Raw genomic sequence first — 24,716 nt, forward strand, 5'->3', positions numbered from 1 at the left:
ATTAGGATTTGATTTTCATCTACTGTTTAGCCAGAGAATGATGAATATATTTTGAATATGGTATTAGTTTAGAAGCTTTACGTCAACCATCCAATGTTAATATGAATAGAGAATTATTAAAACACACTGCACAATTTCACTCATATATTTTACTGATCAGTCATTTTCAATTTTGTAAATTAATTCGTAAAGTGATTTAAACTAATGAGCTGGAAAAACAGCAAGGCCGAACATCTGCATATTAAAATACCGAGAGCTGACCATTGGTTCATCCATTTACATGCGTCTTATGATTGACTCGCATCATAAAATTTTACGTTCACTCGCAAGTCGTCAATACTCCTTTCACAGAATGTGTTAAAGTGCCGGAATTTAAAATACGATAAAAAAATGATTTAAGGGTTATTTTACAGGTAATAAAAGAGAGCTGTTTCTCATTTTCATCCTTATTAGCAACAATGAAAACCCTGTAAATTGTAGAAGCTAACTAGTTGGGAGTGTCTAAACACTTATTTATGAACTCCATGTATCCAATTCACACAACAGTATATTATCACAATGATCTCTTCAGAAAAGCACCCCTAACTGACGGTGTTTGAACCCTGACCTATGCTTGGCTTAGTTCTTAAAGACTGTTATTTTTATGTGGAATATTTGTTTTCTGGCAATTCAAAATAACATACAGAGCAATAGCTGACATGGATGTGCATGCATGCACACACATACACACATACACACACAAACACACTCACTAACACACACACACATATACACATACACATACACACTCACACACACACACACACACACACACACACACACAATCACACTAACACACACACACACACACATACTTTTAAAGACATTCTCTTGTCTAGAAGCTCTTGTAATTTCCATGTTTTCATCAGCTAACTGATCCTTTGTGAGCCTATTTTTGTTTATACCATAACACTTAGACCCTTCTTATAAAAACACTGGCTTTTTAAATGGATCTGCCCAGACTGTATTGTTGAAAATTGTCTCCCCACTGGAATAATAGCTTCTCTTTAGCATGAGACCACAAAACATGGCTGCCATCTTTACACTATTCACATCAAAGTCACAGAGTATATTTCAGCTTTAGAATCCACCACATATCTTTAAAATCAGCCCAACATTAGTTGGGGAAGAGGGTGAGTTTATAACTAAAATAACACACAAGTAAAACAACCCATTTTGGGTTTATAAAATGATATTTTAATTTTTGTAATTGGTATTCAGGTCTCAATCGAACACTATGGAGCACAGGGTTGGATTTCAATAGACAGATCACATAAATCATATTACTTGTGACATTAGAACTTTTAATAACACTTTGTCTTTCAGCTACGGTGTCTGATATGGACAACATACAGATTTCATACTGCGATATTAACCTACCAGCGGGAATCAGTTGCCATGGAAACAATCCGCATAACTCTGGTGGATAAATAAGTGATTTTATTGAATACAGAAGAGGGGTTGTTACGGAGGGTAAGACAGATAGGAATTAATGGGTAGTAGCATTCTATGAGAATTTAGGAATATTTGTGACAATCCATGGAGGAAAGGAAAAGTATTGATAGCTATATTTCAATTTTTATTATTCATTTCTTTCTTTGAAACACACAGAAATAAAAGTTGGCACCAAACAATGGTACAAAGCGTTTGTGGTGAAACATGCATGAGGACACTTAAGTGCTCTCCTTAAACTATAAGATAAGATGAAAACTGTCCACATCCCAACAGAACAGCTTGACCACAGCAGATATAACCGGGCATTGGATGAAATGCGAAAGTAATTTACGAGTCAGAGTGAGGATAGTTTATCTTGCGTTGGGTAGCAGCGTACAAATTCCTCGTATAAGATCCATTGAGAGTGTGGCTTTCGAGGGGGATCTACGATTTCTTCCTTTCATAGGACAACAAATGTAATGTTAGTAGACAATGAATACAGAAAGCAGTCAATGCCTAAATAGCTGATGCCATGAAGGGGGATTGTTCTCGAGTCATTTGATACTCTCGGGCATTTACTACTACAACGAAAAGAATGCTTCCACTATTTTACAGCAGAGCGCTAGAGAACAAAATGTTTTCAGTAACAACAAATCGCGGTAAATAACATCCTAACCTCTACTTGTAAAGCAGGGAATGCCCGGCTGGATATTCTGTAAGGGTCAGCTTTCTTCTGGACTCTACTTGGCTAATTTCAATTACATCTCACTTTCCAATGCTTGGTTTGATACAGTGTTCTTGTCCCCCGGAGTGTTTTTTTCAATCACCCCTCAATGCCAACTCTAGTACCTTTTGTTCTTTGACGTTTAATTGGTTTTTGCCGAGACACAGTCTATCCTTTAAGAACCATACAGAGTTCTTTATCAACCAATTACTACTCGGGCGAGGATTGCAAGACACCGAATCAATACGAGTTGCAATTTTATAATGGGTCAAAATTTGGTGCATACAATATAGCTAACCAGGTGTGCAGCCAAGCAAATAACTATTTCACCAAAGTTTGAGAAAATGCTACAGCGAGTGTATAAGAAGAAGAAAAGAGAAAGAAACGGGCGGCTTTGTCTGGGTAGAACATCAGGTGTGTGTTTTGCCCTATCAACTCCTGCTGTATAGTTGAGCTGTATTGAGCTGATATATACGCATAGACCTATTCAACAACCCACAGTGAAAGCTTGTGTCGTTATCCGTAATCGCCAAATTATGTAAAATACCCTTTTTATCATTTTGTGTTGCATGGATGCAATCAGAACACCGTGTCAGTCGCCATGAGGACTGTGCTATAAAAAACAAAGTCTATTCAACATGGGTTAGCGAAGTACGTCATAAAAACTAAGATATAATTCAGGGGAAAAATTATTTCTTCAGCTGGCAGAGAAAGGGAGAGGGTGAAAAAACAATGGGACAATGATCAGTTACAATAGTTAATTAAGCCTTGACTTAAAGATTGAAAAATAATATCAAGAGTTTTAGCTTTTCTGATCTGAATACCACATCTACACTGAACTAACTGTGAACCAGTTTAAAAACAATGCTCTTTCTAGCACTCACCCAGAAGTGAGGAATGGTCAAGAGACAATGGGTACATTGGTCATTTCATAACGTGTACTCAACACCAACAATATGATAACTTGACAAATTGCAGACTGTTTTGTAATCAAGCTTTTTTTTTGAATTGCGAAGAATGTATCATCTTCAATCCGATCAAAATCTGATGTAGACAATTTTTGTTTTGTATAAAACAGCAAGTATATAACATCAAGTAATAAAAAAAATAATAATAAAAAAATATAAATATAATTTTTTTTTTTTTTACAATGGGGCCTATATCTACATTGGTCTTTAATGAGATTGCACCATCTTCAAACTGAGATATTTTATTAAGCTTCTTTTTTCAGGCACAGCTGTACATTATTGAGGACCACAACCATTTACACAATGACAGATGGTCCTATTACTACTGGAACTCCAAACTTTCATATCATATGAACATTCTTGGCTGCATATGAAACACTAAGACCTTAACACAAAGACAAGTGAAACAGTTAGGAGTGACCTTGGAGCATTGCATTGTACAAAGAATGGCAAGATCAATACACTCCCTATATTACTCTATTTTATCACAAATATTTGCCGAGGGCATCCGCCTCTATCGGGGCCTATAGGAAGTGGACATAGACATGGCCTGGAAATCTAACAATAGAGACTTGTAAGAAAGTAAAATGCCACATTAGGGCTACACCATCAGGTCAACGCCGCCATGTCCTACCGAGGTCAGATACTTCATTATTCAGCTGCTGAGGAACTTTCTCATTTTGTGATAAATCAACAATAGAGGGATTCTTCATCTCCTTGTAACCATAACAACAAGTCCAGAGAACAAAACAAGATGGAGGTCTATAATTTTTTTTTACATTTCAGTTGCACATTAATTGTCACACACACACACACACACACACACACACACACACACACACACACACACACACACACACACACACACACACTAAAGCTTTTAACAACATTAAATATACAAAAGAAATGAATTGGATTGTATTTTGGATGTAAAGTAAAACGCAAACGAGACAATATTTTCCCAAGAATCTGACAAATCAGCTTTATTAGCATTTAATAAAATTGTTCCTAAATCTACAATGTGATATTATTTGTTTGATCCCGCTGAGAAATGTACATCTTGTTTACTTTTTAATTATTTTTGGATTCCATGCATCATTGCCTTTATTATTATAAATTATAATAGATCAGCTGGAGCCCACAAAGGATACCATAGTCAGTGAACTAGAATTGGTTTTCACACCTACCAGATAAAATTACTGACAGATCTATTTGTTTTTCGACAGTGTTTTTCAAAGTCAAATTTCAGGTTCATTAGCAGTATATGAAAATCAGTTCTTGTATTTATTGGTATTTTTTTTAATACTGATGAAGTATATGGCAACACACGTCATGTTGGTAGAACAAAACATTAAATATAATTACATGGTGTGAAAGTGAAAGATGGTTTACGGAAAAAAAATTATATAGCATTTTAGATAGCATGTTTTTGGGGGTGCATCAGAAAAGATTCAGTTTCTTTTTTTTTAGTTTCTAAAAGAAAACTTAATTTTAAATGACAAATTCAATTAAACACTGAAAATTGACTCAGATTTTGTACAATGGCTCCAAAATTAGGATCCATTTCCTGAAATATTGAAGAATAGAAGAAAAAGCAGAGAAGAATTTGAGTGATAATATCTTGTGAAAACGTTAAAATGTACAAGAAAAGAATGTTATATATTGAGTTTTCTAATATTTGTATTCATGACACTTTAGCATAGAAAACAACTCAGGTTCTCAAACCGACTATTTATTGTTACTCAGAAATGACATTTAATAAGTGATCAATTATTTATGAGCTTTTTGATTCAACAATCAGAACATTTTTTTTAAACTCTATATTCTCTTATCATATAGGTGAATACTGCTGGGTGCCAGAGAATTAATTATTCATCAATTTTATTAGGAAATTGCACTTCCTGGGCTATAAGGAATGAAAGAATACTTGCCCTGGCAACTATGATTAATGGATCCTTGCAGCTTGGGAAAATACACAAAGCATCCCAACATGCTAAAGAAAACATTCACATGGAAACCAAAGTCTTGAGATGTACCATTAACTCATTGGGAGAATGGTTCAATGGGATCTCAATTACCATGACAACTAAAAACAGAAAACCCATGAAAAAAACTTTTCTATCTGGGCTAATAGAGCATTTCCATTCGAGAGATATTTTTCCAGATTTTTGTTATCTTGCAATGACACACATAAACAGTTTTTTTTTCAATTAGTATCATTCATTATGAAACGGCTTGACAGTGTTCATGACAATACAATTACATCAAAGACACTATCAGACCCTATACAAAGAACCCAAATAACATTTTGCTCAGAGCAACAATATTTTTTCCTGTTAAACTTACATAATAATGGTGTTACACAAAAAGGGCAAAGATAAACCTAATTTCAGTATATTAATGTGAAGTTCACTTTCAAGAATTAAGATATCGTGAAAATACATGCATTGACCATGCTGTACATCAACATATTGGTGTTCTGGTTCAATTCTTATCTATAGTATAGATTCCATACAAACCAACACACAAACCATGCTGTACATCAACATTTTGGTGTTGTGGTTCAATTCTTATCTATAGTATAGATCCCATACAAACCAACACACAAACCATGCTGTACATCAACATATTGGTGTTCTGGTTCAATTCTTATCTATAGTATAGATTCCATACAAACCAACACACAAACCATGCTGTACATCAACATATTGGTGTTCTGATTCAATTCTTATCTATAGTATAGATTCCATACGAACCAACACACAAACCATGCTGTACATCAACATTTTGGTGTTGTGGTTCAATTCTTATCTATAGTATAGATTCCATACAAACCAACACACAAACCATGCTGTACATCAACATATTGGTGTTCTGATTCAATTCTTATCTATAGTATAGATCCCATACAAACCAACACACAAACCATGCTGTACATCAACATATTGGTGTTCTGATTCAATTCTTATCTATAGTATAGATTCCATACAAACCAACACACAAACCATGTTGTACATCAACATATTGGTGTTGTGGTGCAATTCTTATCTATAGTATAGATTCCATACAAACCAACACACAAACCATGCTGTACATCAACATATTGGTGTTCTGGTTCAATTCTTATCTATAGTATAGATTCCATACAAACCAACACACAAACCATGCTGTACATCAACATATTGGTGTTCTGGTTCAATTCTTATCTATAGTATAGATTCCATACAAACCAACACACAAACCATGCTGTACATCAACATATTGGTGTTCTGGTTCAATTCTTATCTATAGTATAGATTCCATACAAACCAACACACAAACCATGCTGTACATCAACATATTGGTGTTCTGGTTCAATTCTTATCTATAGTATAGATCCCATACAAACCAACACACAAACCATGCTGTACATCAACATATTGGTGTTCTGATTCAATTCTTATCTATAGTATAGATTCCATACAAACCAACACACAAACCATCCTGTACATCAACATATTGGTGTTGTGGTTCAATTCTTATCTATAGTATAGATTCCATACAAACCAACACACAAACCATGCTGTACATCAACATATTGGTGTTCTGGTTCAATTCTTATCTATAGTATAGATTCCATACAAACCAACACACAAACCATGCTGTACATCAACATATTGGTGTTCTGGTTCAATTCTTATCTATAGTATAGATCCCATACAAACCAACACACAAACCATCCTGTACATCAACATATTGGTGTTCTGATTCAATTCTTATCTATAGTATAGATTCCATACAAACCAACACACAAACCATGCTGTACATCAACATATTGGTGTTCTGATTCAATTCTTATCTATAGTATAGATTCCATACAAACCAACACACAAACCATCCTGTACATCAACATATTGGTGTTGTGGTTCAATTCTTATCTATAGTATAGATCCCATACAAACCAACACACAAACCATCCTGTACATCAACATATTGGTGTTGTGGTTCAATTCTTATCTATAGTATAGATCCCATACAAACCAACACACAAACCATGCTGTACATCAACATATTGGTGTTCTGGTTCAATTCTTATCTATAGTATAGATCCCATACAAACCAACACACAAACCATCCTGTACATCAACATATTGGTGTTGTGGTTCAATTCTTATCTATAGTATAGATCCCATACAAACCAACACACAAACCATGCTGTACATCAACATATTGGTGTTCTGGTTCAATTCTTATCTATAGTATAGATCCCATACAAACCAACACACAAACCATCCTGTACATCAACATATTGGTGTTGTGATTCAATTCTTATCTATAGTATAGATTCCATACAAACCAACACACAAACCATGCTGTACATCAACATATTGGTGTTCTGGTATAAATTCCAAATATGCATAAATGACATTTACAATCGTAACTATAAAACAAACTTATTGCTCAAAATCACTTGGTATATCGTTTATGTCTGACTACTGAACATGTTTTCACTTTCACTTATTTTTATTCACAATAAAGATTGTAATACACCACCATCAAGTAAAGCCTGTAAATGTTTTCAAGAACATACAAGGATCACAAATAAGCGACAATTATCACATGAAAATGAGGAGTACCATAATTATTAGTTAATTTTTAGATCACAGATACAGGTATATGTTACAATTCGAACTACGATAAATCTCCCTTGATGCAAATTTGATTCAATCAATTCATTATCAACCCATTAAAATGCTTGACTACTGACCAATCAAATTAATTGTTACAACTAACCAATCATATAAGCATACAAGCACCAGGATGTGTGAACTTTAGGGGTCATACAAGCACCAGGATGTGTGAACTTTAGGGGTCATACAAGCACCAGGATGTGTGAACTTTAGGGGTCATACAAGCACCAGGATGTGTGACCTTTAGGAGTCATACAAGCACCAGGATGTGTGAACTTTAGGGGTCATACAAGCACCAGGATGTGTGACCTTTAGGGGTCATAGAAGCCTGAAGGTTCATGCATGTCATAGACACCTTAAACCTTACCATAGTCCACACAAGTTTTTGTACTAAACATTATCGCCATGAAACATGCTGAATCAACAATTGTACATTGCAAATATGTTGCATTATGGTAATACAATGTTTAAAAACAATTGTAAATAACAATATTTTGGACCAGGTATTTCCTGAAACTTTGCTAAATTATTCCACCGAAAAAAAAAGTTTTGCATACCCAAATTAGTTTTTCAAATTGTGCATTTTCCCAATTTCAATTCCGAAAGTCATCGTTTCCATGGAAACTAATTCAGGTATCTATCTTTTTTATAGTTTCTCTTTGTCATTCATTTGATGAAACTTTCCACTCAGGAAAATATTAAGAATTCATGGTGCATTTAAAATTTGCTTTGGTAACACTGCTGAGACGTAAATGGCTCTTGAGGGTCACATTTTGTAAACAGTGATCCCCGTTTTGTGGACCTAGCATTACGTTATGAAGCATGACTCTGTTTTGACTCGCCTATTTACTTATCGACTGTGTTTTCAAACAGAACACAAGTAATATAATGAACTTTTAAAATAAAAAACAAGAAATGAACCATACTCACACACAATAAATTCCCAACAATTTGTTAGAAGTAGAGCTAAATCCAGTGTATTTTAGTCAAAATGGAAGGGATGAATTGGATAGAGGGGGGGGTCTTCCTTGTCACTATCAGTGATGAGAAAGTCTTGGGGGGTCAACATATATTTACACCCAGCAGGACAACTTCCAACAAACCAATAAATCAATCTGGCAAAATTAAGTATACATAAATAAACAAGCAAAGAGAAATGGGGCAAGTTTCCATCAAGACAAACAACATGTATGAGAAATACCACAGATGCTTGCATCACTTGAGAAAATATTTAACAACAAACATACATCACCAGTTAGAATTCTATTCATTATTCTAATATTTTGCCCACATAAATTGAAAGAACTAATAAATTAAATCAATGTATTTGGTTTAAAATGCCTGAAATAAATGAAATTGGATTTACACTGTGTCAATAATATTTTTGTCCTTGTGACTAGATATATGACATTTCTTGAATAAGTTGTATTTATTCACACCAAGAACAAACAATTTCACTAAAAGACATCGCAATACAGAAAAAAATAAAATCACTTCCAAAATCAATCACATATATGAAAAGCTTGTGAGAAATAAAGCCAATTAGATTTCATTTCTCAGTAAATTGAGCTATGTTATGAAGAGTGAACGCACTAGACTAATGTGTCTGGTCAGTTATATGCCAAGGTATACAGACAGTTAACGAATACCTGCCAAATAGATAATATCACTCAAATTATGATTAAATGATGAGTTTTTGTACAACAAGAAAACGAAAATCAATAAACAAATCAACCATATTCCCTAGTTAACATGGTAGTCAGTAACAACGCTCGAACAATCTGACCGTTATTGGTTGCTGATGGCTGGAGGGTAGCTGTCGTGCTGACTTGATTTACACTGAATCTATTGCTTAATAGTTGCCATGTCACACACAAATACTAGCAATGTGTGGCGTATTACAACATAAACTCATTAATTATTGATTCACTTTCCATCAAATTCATATCCTTTTTATATGATGTAGATGTGAGTGTTTACCATTATGGTTCTATCCCTGCAGGGACTAGCAAAGCCATTCTCCATAAAACACAAGCAAATGTTTCCATGGAAATTGGCAAGTCTGAATATTATTTCCAACAGCCCCAGGGTCGCTTTATATTATAACATGACATTGCTGTGTAAGTGACTGAGTCGTGTAGGTTAGACTAGCTTCAATTTACAACCCATGCGGAGAGTGATCTTACCTTTTAATACATCCTGACAAACTACTGTTCTCACAATACATTACTAAATCCATACACAGCATGTCTTCTCTGTAAATGCCCTGGGCACTATCATTTTAGTCTTCCTTGTCTATCTCGTTTTTTTTTTACTTAAAGAACGGAAAAAACATTTTATTGCCCATTAGTTAAGAAAATGCATTTAAAACTAAACTCGATATTTTTTGGTACTTTGGGGCCACGAGGGCAATACAAGCAATTCTGATCTTTTTCCATACACCGCTCTATAGTCTTACAAATTGATTTTTCACCTGCGAGAATAAAAATTAAATACGCTTTAAATTATAAAATAAATAAATTAAAATGCAGCGCAAATTTGGGAAAAAAAAATTCATCAGAAGACGCATTTGTTTGATAATTTTGATTGTTGTTAGTATACGGATTTAAAACTGTTATATACACATCAATAGAAATAATGGCATCGATGAATCATCTCAGGTTTCTATATTTTCACACCTGCGTGAAGGAAAATACACATAATGCATAATTCATATATATAATTAAGACAAACTTAAAAGTATATTGGCATTCTAGCACCCAATATAAACCTATAAACTGCTAAATGCCCATCTTAAATAATGTTTATTCAATACTTAGAAACATCTAGCGAGTGTATACCTTTAACGTTTGTTTTTATTTACCTAATACAGTAATTCCACTGATAAATAAATCAGTGTGAATGAATAATTAATAAAATGCAACACATTTTTATTATTTTGACAATTTTAATTTCACAAGAAAATTTTCAGAAGAATCCTGCATGAGTTATGTGTGATGTCTTTAAACAAAACAAGGGGTCATATTGACTATATCACAATGAATTCCATTCAATTATTTTCTCATGGCAAAAATTCAACAGATTCCCAATATAAAAATAATAAGTGATAATTCTGAGAATTGTATACATTTTATAATAGAAAATAAACAAATTTAATTCTGAAATAATATGAAAGATTCCAAATTTAGCATTATTTACCCATGTTAATTTTTGAGAGGCAATTGGCAACTATTTGATTGTAAACTATCGTGCACAAATTTGGAAGCAATTTTTTAAACATATTTTTCATATTTTTTACCTTTAGTATGCATTAGCTAAGCAAATAGTGTTCCATTAAAGATGGGAACACAACAGAGAGAAAGTCAACCCTGGGTACTACGGTATGTAAGAAATGCAGAAGAGGGAATATGATAAAAGAGCAGATTAGATCATATTGCTGATACCCTGTCTAATTTGACCACTTAACAACAAATTTTTTGATCAAATCAAACCCAAATAGCTCATTTTAAAACATTATCGTGTGTTTCAAGAATGCAACATAAAAAGGCAAAGTAGAAGTGTTGAGGAAATTGCAAGTTTTTTGCAACATAATTAGCAGGCAAATTTTCTCTAAAACATGACTACAGATGTAGACAATATGGAGCTGACTGATTGGTTTCCATGGTGATTTCCCTGATAATTACAGTTACTGGTGTTTTTATTCAAAGACTACATAGAGTACATATTATTGATGTTTTTAAAAAAAAATCAAAAAATATATTGCATGAGTTCTAAGATTCAATTTTAAACTATGATGTATTTCTCAGTTGGGAAGTAATGCATCATCAAATATTATGCAAATTATAATCCAATATTCAAATTAGTATCTTGCCATGTATTGTGGGTATTTTAAACCTTGTGCTGTAAATATGTCAGCACGAGTCAAGATGGGAAGAAACAACGCTCACTGATTTCTGATGAAATGCCCAATGTACACATTACATACATGTCTTGATCTATTTCAAAAAACTACCTCCAGCTAAGCCGAGGCAAACAGATACTTTGTGGCTCCAAGACTACTGCATTATAATTAACTCAGGACAACCCAAAGAGAGGAAATCAACTTCCAAGCTCACCTATTAGGGACACACCAATAATATATAAGTATTCGTATTCAGGGTACAACTTCCAAGCTCACCTATTAGGGACACACCAATAATATGTTTTTAAGTATTCAGGGTACAACTTCCAAGCTCACCTATTAGGGACACACCAATAATATGTTTTTAAGTATTCAGGGTACAACTTCCAAGCTCACCTATTAGGGACACACCAATAATATGTTTTTAAGTATTCAGGGTACAACTTCCAAGCTCACCTATTAGGGACACACCAATAATATATTTATAAGTATTCAGGGTACAACTTCCAAGCTCACCTATTAGGGACACACCAATAATATGTTTTTAAGTAATCAGGGTACAACTTCCAAGCTCAGGACATGCCAAAAAATATACTCTAAGAATTTTGGTGTAAAGCTCAGCTATTAGGGATATGCCAAAGATATATTTCAAAAATGTGGGCATTAAACTTCCAATTAGGGACATGACATTAATATATTCCAAGTATTTTTGGGTACAACTTACAAGCTATTAGGAGAACACCAACAAGAGCAATAGTGTCAGCTTAGCAAATAGGGACATACCAAAAATATTCTTGATTATGACAGAGTATAATTTCCTTGCTTGGTTATTATAGGGACATACCAATTAAATAATCCACTGGTGTGCAAGTGATACATAATTATTCTGTTCCAGAATTGCATGCATTTTTACTGAAATTTAATGCAATGTAATTTTCCACACAAGTTTTGCAATTTTTCTGTACAATTTTTTATATATTTATATTCTATTTCAGAAAAATTCAATAGAAAAGAGGTTAAAACAGAATTTCTGTAGAAGGAATATACTCAATGATGTTTGAAAGCTCACTAAACTTCACACTAATAAAATGCAATTTAGAAACTGCCACGACAATAAACTTCAGTTACCTGAGACTGGTATAAACTAAAATTTTAAATATAAACCAGAACACAATATTTAATGATTTCAAGACACATTTCATAACACTAATAATGACATGAAAAATAAGACAACAGCAGCAGTGCCAAGACGACTGATTTATTACATCTTGTCTCCCTGAACAACAACATATATCGGCAAATCTATATCGTTTACGTTATCTTGTCATCCATTGTTATCAGTGAATCTGATCACCCACGTGATAAAGAGACAAAGAAATGCAGATATGCGGAATGCTTGACGAAGACGAAAACATACTGTATATGTTGGTGAATAAGAGTTGGAATTGATAGGCAGGGGACATATTATGTAATTTTAGATTAAAACTATTCCTAACAGGAAACACAGCCGAGTGTAGTTCTTGTGTGAATGTTGGTGCATTCTCTTCTCTAACATGTATATATAATGCCAGTCACTGTAATAAAACTGAAACCACTCATTGGTAAATGGGAAAACTTTAATTTCAGAAAATGTGTGTTTTAAGACATTAATAGTGTATTATGTGTTTTTATGGGAAAGTTCCGTTTTGTTGATAGTATTTCTCCAGGAAAGATGTGCCTATTGTCTGAGTTGCCGTCAGTGAGTCTCATTTGGTTGACTCTGTTACTGACCTAGAAAAAATGTGCTTTTTTCTCCTACAGTAAAAATCAGGAAAACCAGCAGGCTGACGGTAATTGCTAAAACAGTTCTAGTTTTTGTTTCTTCTCAAATAAATGGATGAATTTAGGTTCATTTAGACAGCTTTTGTCAATTTTAACTAAAATAGAGTTTCTTTGAATATGAAGCCTTGTTTGTAAACTACCGGTACCCACTGTTTTTTATGGGTCACTTGCAAGAGCCTGGATGGCGAGTTTTTCCTGACATCAATTTTGCATCATACAATCACCGCTACACCAAACTCCAACAGTGACGCAATATGGTTGAAAACCAGGTAATCACATGTCATGCTATTTCAATATTCAGTTGCATCAACTAAAATCTGGTGTTGGCAGATTCTTTTTTTTTCTATTGACGTGAATAACAGGAATGATTCGGCATAAATAATTTCTTGAATTTTACGCAACTTTTTAGATGTCTGTTTAGATTTTCTGTCTTATTTCTGAATTTACGAGTTAAGGCGAGTTAAAACTGAAAACACATTTTTTGTTATTAATTTATACTCAACTAGTTTAATAACAGTTTTATGTTTATCCTGTGACTGAGCAACAATCATCAAACCAGAAGCCGTACCACACTCCACCCCTTACAATAGTTTTATAACAGTGTTACAGTGAACCTGAAATCTGACAGATATTTTGGCACAATGTTTTATCTCAACATGTGTGCATTATAAAATTCACCTTCTCTTTGCACCTAAAATTGTTGATAAAGGATTAGGTGAAAGTAACAACAGACTAGCAACATGGCTAAAAATACCAGAAACCAAAATGCCAGTCTTGAAAAAAAATTTACATTCACGATCATCATCCGACAAACAAAAATGGTCTCATGATTTCATCTTTGAACACATTCCTCAAGAATTATGCCACAAAAACCTGAATGTAGATGTGTCCTCCCTTTTAGCTTGCATATATATTAAAATTTGGATGATAATAGAGATATCTCATGATAAATGTTTTTAACGACACCCCTGAACACTCCTCTTGTCTTTCACACCTAGAAGTCATTTATAATACCACAGGAGAAATCTAATAAATTGTGCACACTTTGCCATCGGCATAGGACCAATTTTCTACACTCCTGCTAGGTTAACCGATTAAAAATAAAATACAACATTTCTCAGGCAAGAACCCCACAAAGAATCCAATTTATGTGTATCACAACTCTGTTGAGTACGGTAAATTGATTAAAGTTCACAAATTTCACACGATGGCGAAAAAAATCATGTAATTTTCAGTGGGATCTTCATGAAGCCACCTTAAAGTACCACATCGTGTGTTACAATTTTGTGTAAACAAGCAATGTTTTCTACATGCATGGTGTACGTTGCATACAATTTATTTTGATCATTTTTGGACTTCAAAATCAAAAATATTCTAGCTTCGAAAATTCAACGATTCATATAATTTTCTGCATGACATTAATTTTGATGATAATAATGACAAATACAAAATGTTTAGCAATCAAATTAATTATATCTGAAATTTAGGAATTTTAATTTACAATTAACTAAATTGGATACTACATGCATTTTTTCCATTAATATATAAATACACAATATATTAAAATTGGCAGGGCTTGGTTATTTCTATATTTCATTATTACGCAAGAGAACTATTTATAATAATGAGCGTGGTCTGGTATTCCTACTTGCCATCGCCAGTGACAACTATCAATGATTAATGACCCTAGCCAAAATCCAAAAAGACCATAAAAACCCTGCCTTTTAACTTTGGATTAAAACCAAAATGGTGGATTGCGAAGCCCGTTAATGTTCAATTAATGGAGTAAAGCAGCGAGTCGAAGAAAAACTAGCAACTCCCAAGTTGTCTGTCAGATTTTAACAACCCTCGGTATTAATTAATGTCGGGATTATACAGCTGTAATGGAAGGGTAGAAACAGTAGATTAAGTTAGAGCACTCGGCCAGAAGATGTAATTTTTGGCGAGATTAATTAAGTTCCAGTTGATAGCTTTCAATTGGCTTCTTAGTGTAAAGTATGTGAGGTACAAGCAAGGGAGTTCAGTCGCTGCAACTATAGTAGAAATAATCCAAATAAACCAGAACTGCAATAAATGATGGAGTTTACTTTTTTCCTAACAAGCCTGACAAAATGCCGCATTTTTGAGTCTATTATATGTACAATTACTCTCCGAAAATGTGTCTATTTTGACCTCAATTCATGCTGTTTTTAAAAAAAAGTGCACAACTGGCTGAGTGCACACGGTAGTATATGTATGACTGGAAGGCTGGCTGGCTGGCTGGCTGGCCACTAGGAATTGGACATCTTCTTCTTCAACCCTGGCTTCCCAAGGTTAGGTCAGAAAACTAGGGCAGGGGACAATAAATCATTTCCTAGTGCAGACTTTCCATAGACAATCAACACTTGAACCAGCTTTTGAACAAGATTTTGCACAACATTATCAATTGGCAAACTGGAAAGTGCACAACATTTTGAAGTGATAGAGCCGTTATTCACTAGCTACATGTACGTGTAACCAAAGTTTAAAACATTATTTTTATTTTTTAGCAGGCTTTTAATATATATATATGAAATGCAAGATGTTCCAATTGGAAAATCCATGGGGAGTGATGAGGGGGCATGGAAAACTAGAGTTTGAGATGAATTCACTAACATTTGCAGGTACATGAGCACAGAAAAGTTCACAAAGCAGGTCATTACGCCAGCATTTGCCAGATAACATTACAAAATAGAATGAAAATTAAAATTTTTCAAGCGTGTTTTTTTTAGCATTATTCATTTTACGCAACAATAGTCAAGAAGAAAAGCAAATTTTAATATTCAAATTAATATAGAAATAAAACACATAATGCCGTAACATAATAATTAACAGTGTGATCAGAAAACAAAACAAAAAACAACTTTTGTAGTTTCCCTTGTCAGAGTATTTTGTTAAAAATAAAATCTGACAAGAAGCTTATGAAGTTTCTTTTAACTAAAAAGACACGTTTTAAAAAACTTTACTTCTAAAAAATTGCATGAAAACTGATGGTCTATTATATAGACTGGAGCAAAGTTCTAATAAAATTCAAAAAGAGAACACAACACAGTTTACCAAACGAGAGAATAGAGCTACTGTTTGTTGAGTGGAACATTTGGTTTGTTTGCCACAAATGGTGTAGATTTCGGTTGGTTTTGCTTAATCCAAGAGAAAACGGTGCTTTGACTAAGTATTTAGTGAATGGAGTGAATAGTGTTACATTCCAAAGTAGAGCCTCACAATGGCTTCCTAGAGTACACAACATCATACAAACTTAACTTGGCTATGTATCTATACATGTGAGCACGTGTGAGCCCAAAAAAATGCTACTAACCCCCTCAAATTAGTTTATCATGACGATGCTTTGTGCACAACAAAAAAAGAATAAATTTAAAAAAAAAAACATGTCTCAACAGAAACACAGAACATGAAAATTATATTTTTTAACTAAACATTTTAATATGAAAAAAAAATTTAAATTTTGGCTCAGACCACTTGGCTATATAGATTTTTATCGTAGCTGACCTGACAGTTCAGCTGGCAGTCAGCAAATTTCTACTTTGCTATTTATTTTTATGAGGCAAAATTGTTTGAAATTCCAACGAGTTAAATATTCCATTATGGCAAGTGGCTGAGAAAACGTTGAACGCTCTCTGTTCATTGCCAGAGAAAATATTAATTTGGAAAGCTGAGTGCTGCACAGAAATGGTTTTGATAACCTTCACCTGGAAAGGACAGACAACAAATACAGGCGGTGTGTACTTTACCAACTACGTCTCGATTTTGCACAATACTAGCTGTTATGAGTATGCAATACACCAATGAATGCCTCATACAAAACAAGCAATGTTTGGAAATTGCAGAAGCAATCTGGTTGATGGTAGCCAGACATTTACAACAAACACAGTACTTTGTTTATTTCAACAAGGAGTCAGATCAGCAAAACACTCAGTCGCCCTTTGCTTATCAAATGCATCTCTGCGTACAGCATTGAAAGCCTGCTAATTCCAACACTGTATTACTAATAGCTTACACAATCTAGTAAAACTCATAACAGAACTCTTAAAATTAATGTAAAACAGGGGGGCCAACATTTACGTCTCTCCAAACTATGCCCTCTGTCAACCTCTATCAACTGCAGGCAGTGTTTCACATTTCCATATGAGCTCGCTAACCAAAACACTCCCATAGACTAAATCAAATTTTCTCATGATTCTCGGGCAAAGTAGATTACTATCGCTTGCTGAATGTTTTGCCAAAAGAAGCACTCGCATTGCAACTAAATTCAATCTGTAAATTCAATTGCGTTCAGCTTTGTCTTCTGACGAACACACTCAGTACAGGGAGAGGTTGGCTCTGCCTTGTCTTTGTTACACTGCTACATAACCAATATTGAGGTCAAACAAAATTACTACATTATGAAAGGCAGGAACCATCTCTTGGGGTTGGAAGAAAGGGATAAAAGCTACTAATGTCCGACCATTAGTCTTAATGCACAGTGTTCACAAAAAGCATTAAGTACGGGCAGAGAAGAGACTCAAACACGGCAGATACTCCTTCCTTGTCTCGCATACGCATCCCAGTGGTACTAAAGCATCTTTAGTAATCCCAGGCACTCTGACTACATTTGAAATTAACGCAAAAGAAGGTATTATTAAATGGAAGAAATTTAAATTTATGATCGAATGATAATTATTGAAAATTTAGTTAGGTTTTATTTACAAGAGTCAAAACAAAGCTGGCATATCGCCAATTATATAAGCTGTATTGTATTATATCAGACAAAAAAACCTTGAACATGTTTTTTGCATTTTGTGCAGCTGTAAAACTACAAAAAAAGAAAACAGAACCTTCAAATTTGGTAATCTAAAATTAGCTATGAGAAAAGCACTCGATAAGCCAGCGTCTGAGAGGTTTACTATGGTAGATAAAACTAACCAAACAGTACCCAATTTGTAAGTCACAAATTGTCAGGTCTATAAAGGTGTTATCACTATGGGTAAACACTGCAATCTATGAAGAAATTTATCACCATATGTACAGGTAAACCAATGTGCTTTTATTTTGTTTTCAACGGCTTAGCTCAGGAATATGAACGTCCTGGTATCACCAAACACTGTGGGGTCCCTGAGCAGCAGGTATGGTTTGTTGATACTGCATATGATAGTGTACAATGGCTGCTGGGGTTCCATGTCTAGCTGTCTGTCTTGTACACTCGCTCAATTCATCCAGCGGTTGAAACCAGACTTGACAAGCTAAACCTGACGAATGCCACTGTGAATCGCTTCATATTTAATTAATCGGACACCCCTCCTCCCCCCTGGCTGTCAAGCTCGCTCGCTCTGAGACAATCATTATACTGACTGACAGCATTCTGAGTGACCAAACGAAGTCCTGCTACATTACAATAACAATATGAGTATTCCCAATGTGGTATGTAATAAACCTTACTGGATCCATTCAGCAGTATTCAGTATCCAGCTCATAACAACATGTTTAAGATACTACATTAAAACACTCTGCAAACCCTGCACCTAGGGAACAGAAAAATAAAACTCTACATACACAACCAATTCCAGCAAGTTTAATAGTATATTGACTTAGAATAGAAAAACTACTGCTACGGGCAGTTCATTTGAAACTACAAGTAAATTGCGAAGTAGATCTAAATATGTCGATCAACTTTTCCCCAGCAGATTATCCTTGTATTTGGGAAAAAGCAATAAAAAAAAATGCCAGGAGTAAAAAAGAAAACACACAAGTGAATATAACCAGAATACTACAGAATAAAAAATGAGAACGGCTGAAAGCTAAAAATGTTTCAGAGAACAAAATGAAGTGATTGGCAATGTGCGAAAGGATACTATTTGTTTTGTATGCAATGCAATCATTCATCACCATAACCGACACATTTCTTCCCATTTTTATGACCACATAAATGTCAAAATTACCCAACACAGTCTAGTTAATGAAAATAAAAAACACAACAAAAATAAGTAATGCTCGTTTATCAAATATGCATGCATAGATACCTACAGGTACGCATCAACTCTCGGCGTAGGTTCATATTCCTTTTCCCCTAACAATATTCAGTTATATATTTTATGAAGTAAACGCATATTTTAATTAGGGAAGATATTTTTTTAAATATGAACAATAAATTATTAACACAGCAAATCCCACAACCACCACCTTTGTTGTATCACAAATATACAGCGTACTGTCTTATTCAGTACAGAGAAAGAAATATTACTATTGTGGCTAGAGTTTACATGTACAACACTTGTGTATGGCAAGATTTCATTCAAACCAGTGACTTCCACACAAGCCATGATCAGCTTACATGTGCAAGGCTTTAACTCAGATGCACAATTAATAATCCAACATGACTTTAAGTTGCTCACACAGATGAAAACAAGGCATTTGTCACTTGATCAAGTTCGCTTGACTAGCAGCCATTTTCATGTTAAATTCCAACACACTGTTAGACATGCAGATTGCTGATGCTTTGTGAAGTCTGAGCATGAGATGATCCATGGTCCACCAGTTGTAAAAACCCAGTACAGGAAAGCTTGAAGTGAAAGTGGAAGGGATCGTGCATGTGCACATGATTTGTACCACCATAAATCTCAATTCTACTCCGAGAGTGCACAACTGATGCTGCCCGAATAAGCTTATACTCTAAAATTGGATTTATCAAAAAATCAATACAGGTTTAAATCTTGCATGACTGAATTTACGCCATATAATGCGATCAACACGGAATGGTCATAAGCAGTACAACCTTAATAGCACTATCAGTCCAAATAGCCAGTTGATCTGATGAGCGGTCATTATAGCCACACGTTTATTATGATACATTGTCCAAACAAATGCCCTTATCACACAAAATGATCATTTAGTACTACACTGAAATCTTCAAATGAAATACCTGGCTCATAAAAAGACAACTCTCCATCAGTTGATAAAACAAATTCTAACTAAATAATTTTGAAACATTTACTTAATATTTATCACAAGAAATCAGCATATTTCAAAAAATTTTTACAAAATTTCATGCAGTTGATAATTTACTAAATAATAAATATGCTTTGTGCTTCAAAAAAGTTTGAGCAATAAACAGGAATGACAATTTCAAGGGAATTACCTTGGCCAATGATGTGAACAAACAAAACAGAAAAATACTTGCGACAATTGCTGGATGAGTACAATATAAAACTAAAAAAAATGCCATTATAGCTAAGTGCCTAAACAGGAATTTTCACTACATGTACGAGTCCAGCAACTTTGTTTATGGTACTTCTAATCACATTTCTGGACTATATAAAATGATTTTCAGTGCTTTAGCGCATTAGACAGCAGTTTCCCACAGGTAATAATTGTCTGCAGTTAGGGCAAAGATGTTAAAAAAAAAACATGTTAGTATTAAATGCCATGAAGGAAATATCGCAAGATCTTTTACTGTAGTTGGCATGTTTCCAGAACTACTGTACAGTGCAGTGAGTCTGTCTTACCAGATTGGGTAGTAAAAAGCCTTGCAGTATGCTACCACCAATCCCCCAAGAAAAAAAAGCTAAAATGTCAGTAGTAATTGTACATTTTTTTTAATTTTGGTTCAAAGCAATTTTGAATAATATATTTATGAACAAGGTTATTAAATATATACAAAAATTAATTACGGCATTTTTCAGATTAAAAACTAGCAGATAAAAGTAAATTTCTACCAATAATGAATTCAGCTTTATTATTAAGAAAAGTGCTATATCAAAATGAGCTTTGTCAAGTTTCAATACGACAGGAGGCAGAAAGAAATCAACACCTACATTGTATGTTGGTTTAGGCACTAGCATACTAGGTCTTGTCAATGTCTAATTACAGACCAAAGACTGGAGTAAGTTGGGGCACCTCTCTTGTTCATCAATCAATTTGGGTACCTACAGATTAATAGTTAGCGCTGCAAGTGTTTTTGTGCAAAATATGCTTGGATTTAGGAAAAGATTTAACAGTAAAGGTGATAATAGTCTCGGCTCAAAGATTAAAGAAATATTCCAAGTTGTTTAATTTTCGCAGCTACGAACATTCACTATTTGATAATTTAATTGCATTTGGAAAGACAATTTTGTTTTTCTGCAGTTCACTCTGAGTTTATTTAGAATTTTACCACTGGGTGTGAAAAACGGCCCACTTTTAACGCCGGCTTGCTTATACTTAAAACTTGACAAACCAACCAATGTGGGAATCAGTCCCCGCATTTATGTTTGGTTTGGGGGAAACTTTACTAACAGGATACACAGTCTATTAACTGTATTTTTAGCCGTATTAACTTTTGACTGTTTTTGTTTTTAGTTCTTTTATACCCATTTACCTCTATTCAGGTCATTCAAGGCTAAAACCATTGTACACACTTAGTATTTAGGGACAACAAAAACACACAACAGATGACTTAGAAAAACATCGTCTTTGTTAATGAATTTCTTAAGGGGCTACAGATGGGGGATAAACTTGTAAAATGGGAAACTGTTTTTTTTCAAACATTACTTCACATTGACCATATCATAACTGTTGAAATCAATTTTAAAATGCTTCCGAAATTGAATTTCCATCAATTCTATTTTTATAACAAGTTTATACATGCTATCCGATGATTAACAAACAAACCTTATATATAACATCCTGAAAAATACCTTATATCATAAAAACTATGTATATTAGCCTTGGTCAATTCCGGCATCTAATGAAGGTACAGGTAACAAAGTTCAATTCAAAAAAAAAACTAAATTGAGATGCAAATTAAAAAGAATTCACATTTGCCTGCATGTATGACCTTGTGTTTCCATCTGGCAGCAACTTTTACACAGTCAGAAAACAGAACTTCATTGTCTTAAAACTTCTGTTGGATAATTAAAGCTAAACTGCATGGAGTGGATTGCAGAAATTAATGTCTGTTTTAACAAATATTTCATGGTACACATAGAGTTGTATAAATCTGTTAGACCAGTGTGACACGGGGCCTTAGACACTCCACTATATTCTCATTGGCTCAAATAACATATGGCCATACAGTCTCAACAAGTTCTCTTGAAGTGGAATTAGCACAATAGTGATTCAAGTTCAAAATAATCATCATAAATCAGTCAGCAACACAAAGTAAACTATTTTAAAACTGGATTGTTCCCACAAGGACAGTCCTTACATCAAATATGCAAGAACAACAACAAAAACTGTTTTCTTTGTGGAGAAAAAAAGAAGAAAACCTCGCAGTGTTATCGGTGTTTGGGATCTATTGCTTATCCTTATCTGGACTATGAGTGAGAAAAAAACATCTTCACCCAGAAGGTTATTCTGAACTTAACTTTGATGGCAGAGATAAATGGACATTAATTAGAATTCCTTGTAAACTGAGCCTAAAATATATACCCACACTGATCGGGTTGCTGCCATCCTTCAGCAGAGAATTATGGTTGAAACTTGTATTATGGTTGAAACGCTGCTATTAAAATCATTCAGACAATCTTTTTACCATCATTGGACTATCGTGTTGAGTGTGTCCTGGCAAACATTCACACAAAATCTCTTCCTAATTCGGGAAATTTCCAAAATTTTCACACTTCCAAATATACACCTTGAGAAAAGCATGATAAAAGTTTAAATTTTGTTTATATATATATATCTCATCTCCACAGTGGAAAACCTTGCATGTCTCGTTTGCTGACCCTGCAAACTGGTTGACTTTTTGTTTAGCACTCTGATGTTGATTGATTGTTGGTTTCATCAGTAATTTCAAAAAGTTCAAACTGACAGTGGTCGGACATTCCAAGCATACAGATAACCTAAAAACTATCTGTGATTCAGAAACTGAGTTTAGTAATTTTCAGTCTGGGACATTACAGTTTTAACATTAGACATGTACAGTATTAATTCCAATGCACATGGGATCTGCACACAGACAGTTGCATGGCTTCTCTTCCTAGCAACTTAAATGTGCAGTAACAATTATTTGCCTTTTTCATTCACGCTAAAGTTTCTTTGGTTTTTTTTTTCTTTGATGCAGGATTCAAGCAGATAAAGCAACTTTGTCACGTTTTGCGAAAAACAAAACAGACTGTTCTAAAACCAAATTGAACACATATCTTGAAAGCTAATAGAAAATCCAAAATGTACACAATGACGAAGCGTAGTCGGCAATCCATCCGGTATCACAGGTGCCGAGTACGACCGCCAGCAATGCCGGCCAAGCAGACAGAACGGCGACAACTTTCAGCCCAACTGGGTCGGAAACTGCAAATTCGTGTATTCGTATCGATATGTTCCTCCAACGACATATTGGTCAAGTAACATCCATGTTTTATTACTGTGACTACACCGATCATAGCTGCATAAAGAACGGTCTGTTCGCTCGGCATGGTTTCACAGCGCAGAGCAGAGCCGGGGTCCCAAGCACGGCGTTTTTCGAATATCGAAGAAATCGATGGTACAATAAATATGTAATCATTTGTCTGTACTGAAATGCCCGCTGGCCTGACAAGTTATATCAGTTGAGACACACGAGCACGGGTATTCAGGATGAAAAACATGACAGGCCTGTCTCTGTTAGGGACTACCTTGTCAATGAAAGTGAATGGATATCGACAGGCAGAAACAAACGACACAGTCCTGACATGATCGCGTCGCTTGTTACACACTCTGACAAGCGCGGCGATCATTCATGACAAAATTTATAGGGAACTTCCCCCACCGCAATCCATCGTTCCCTGCCAATTCAGGGATTATTCATGGCCCGCTTTCATTAGGGAGAACTATCTAAACAATATTTAATATACAATATATATGATTGACTGCCTCATTGTAGTAAAACTTTATTTCAATAATTTGGAGGGAACGGTTTGAAAACAGGACTGAAACCAACATGGCGGCTGCCAATGGAGCACAACGTGAAATCAGCTGCACTACTACAACCAAAACAGAGTAAAAACACTTACCTGTTTTCTCTTTGATTTCGCATAGCACACTAAATAACGCTGGCTTCATTCGGTGACAGTTTAGAGCGTGCTTTCTGTGGACAGAAAGAGAGAAATTGCATTAAGGACCGTCGGGTTTTTGCAATTCGACATCTCGGCGTGCCTGCACTGCAGAATTATCAACAAACTCAAGTAATTTCG

The 24,716-nt window shown here is 34.6% G+C and overlaps 1 protein-coding gene across 6 annotated transcripts in view; it reads right to left on the bottom strand.

The window, feature by feature from the left end:
- Positions 1-24,716, bottom strand: part of pbx (Pbx homeobox protein) — a 71,503-nt gene that overhangs the window by 46,269 nt on the left and 518 nt on the right. For all 6 annotated transcript variants that reach the window (XM_085491746.1, XM_085491744.1, XM_085491748.1 and 3 more), the window contains 1 exon segment: positions 24,537-24,610. In XM_085491746.1, the coding sequence (XP_085347872.1) occupies positions 24,537-24,610 (74 nt within the window).

Source organism: Saccoglossus kowalevskii, chromosome 17 (genome assembly GCF_978046115.1).
Source record: "Saccoglossus kowalevskii chromosome 17, keSacKowa6.1, whole genome shotgun sequence".
Lineage (NCBI taxonomy): Eukaryota > Metazoa > Hemichordata > Enteropneusta > Harrimaniidae > Saccoglossus > Saccoglossus kowalevskii.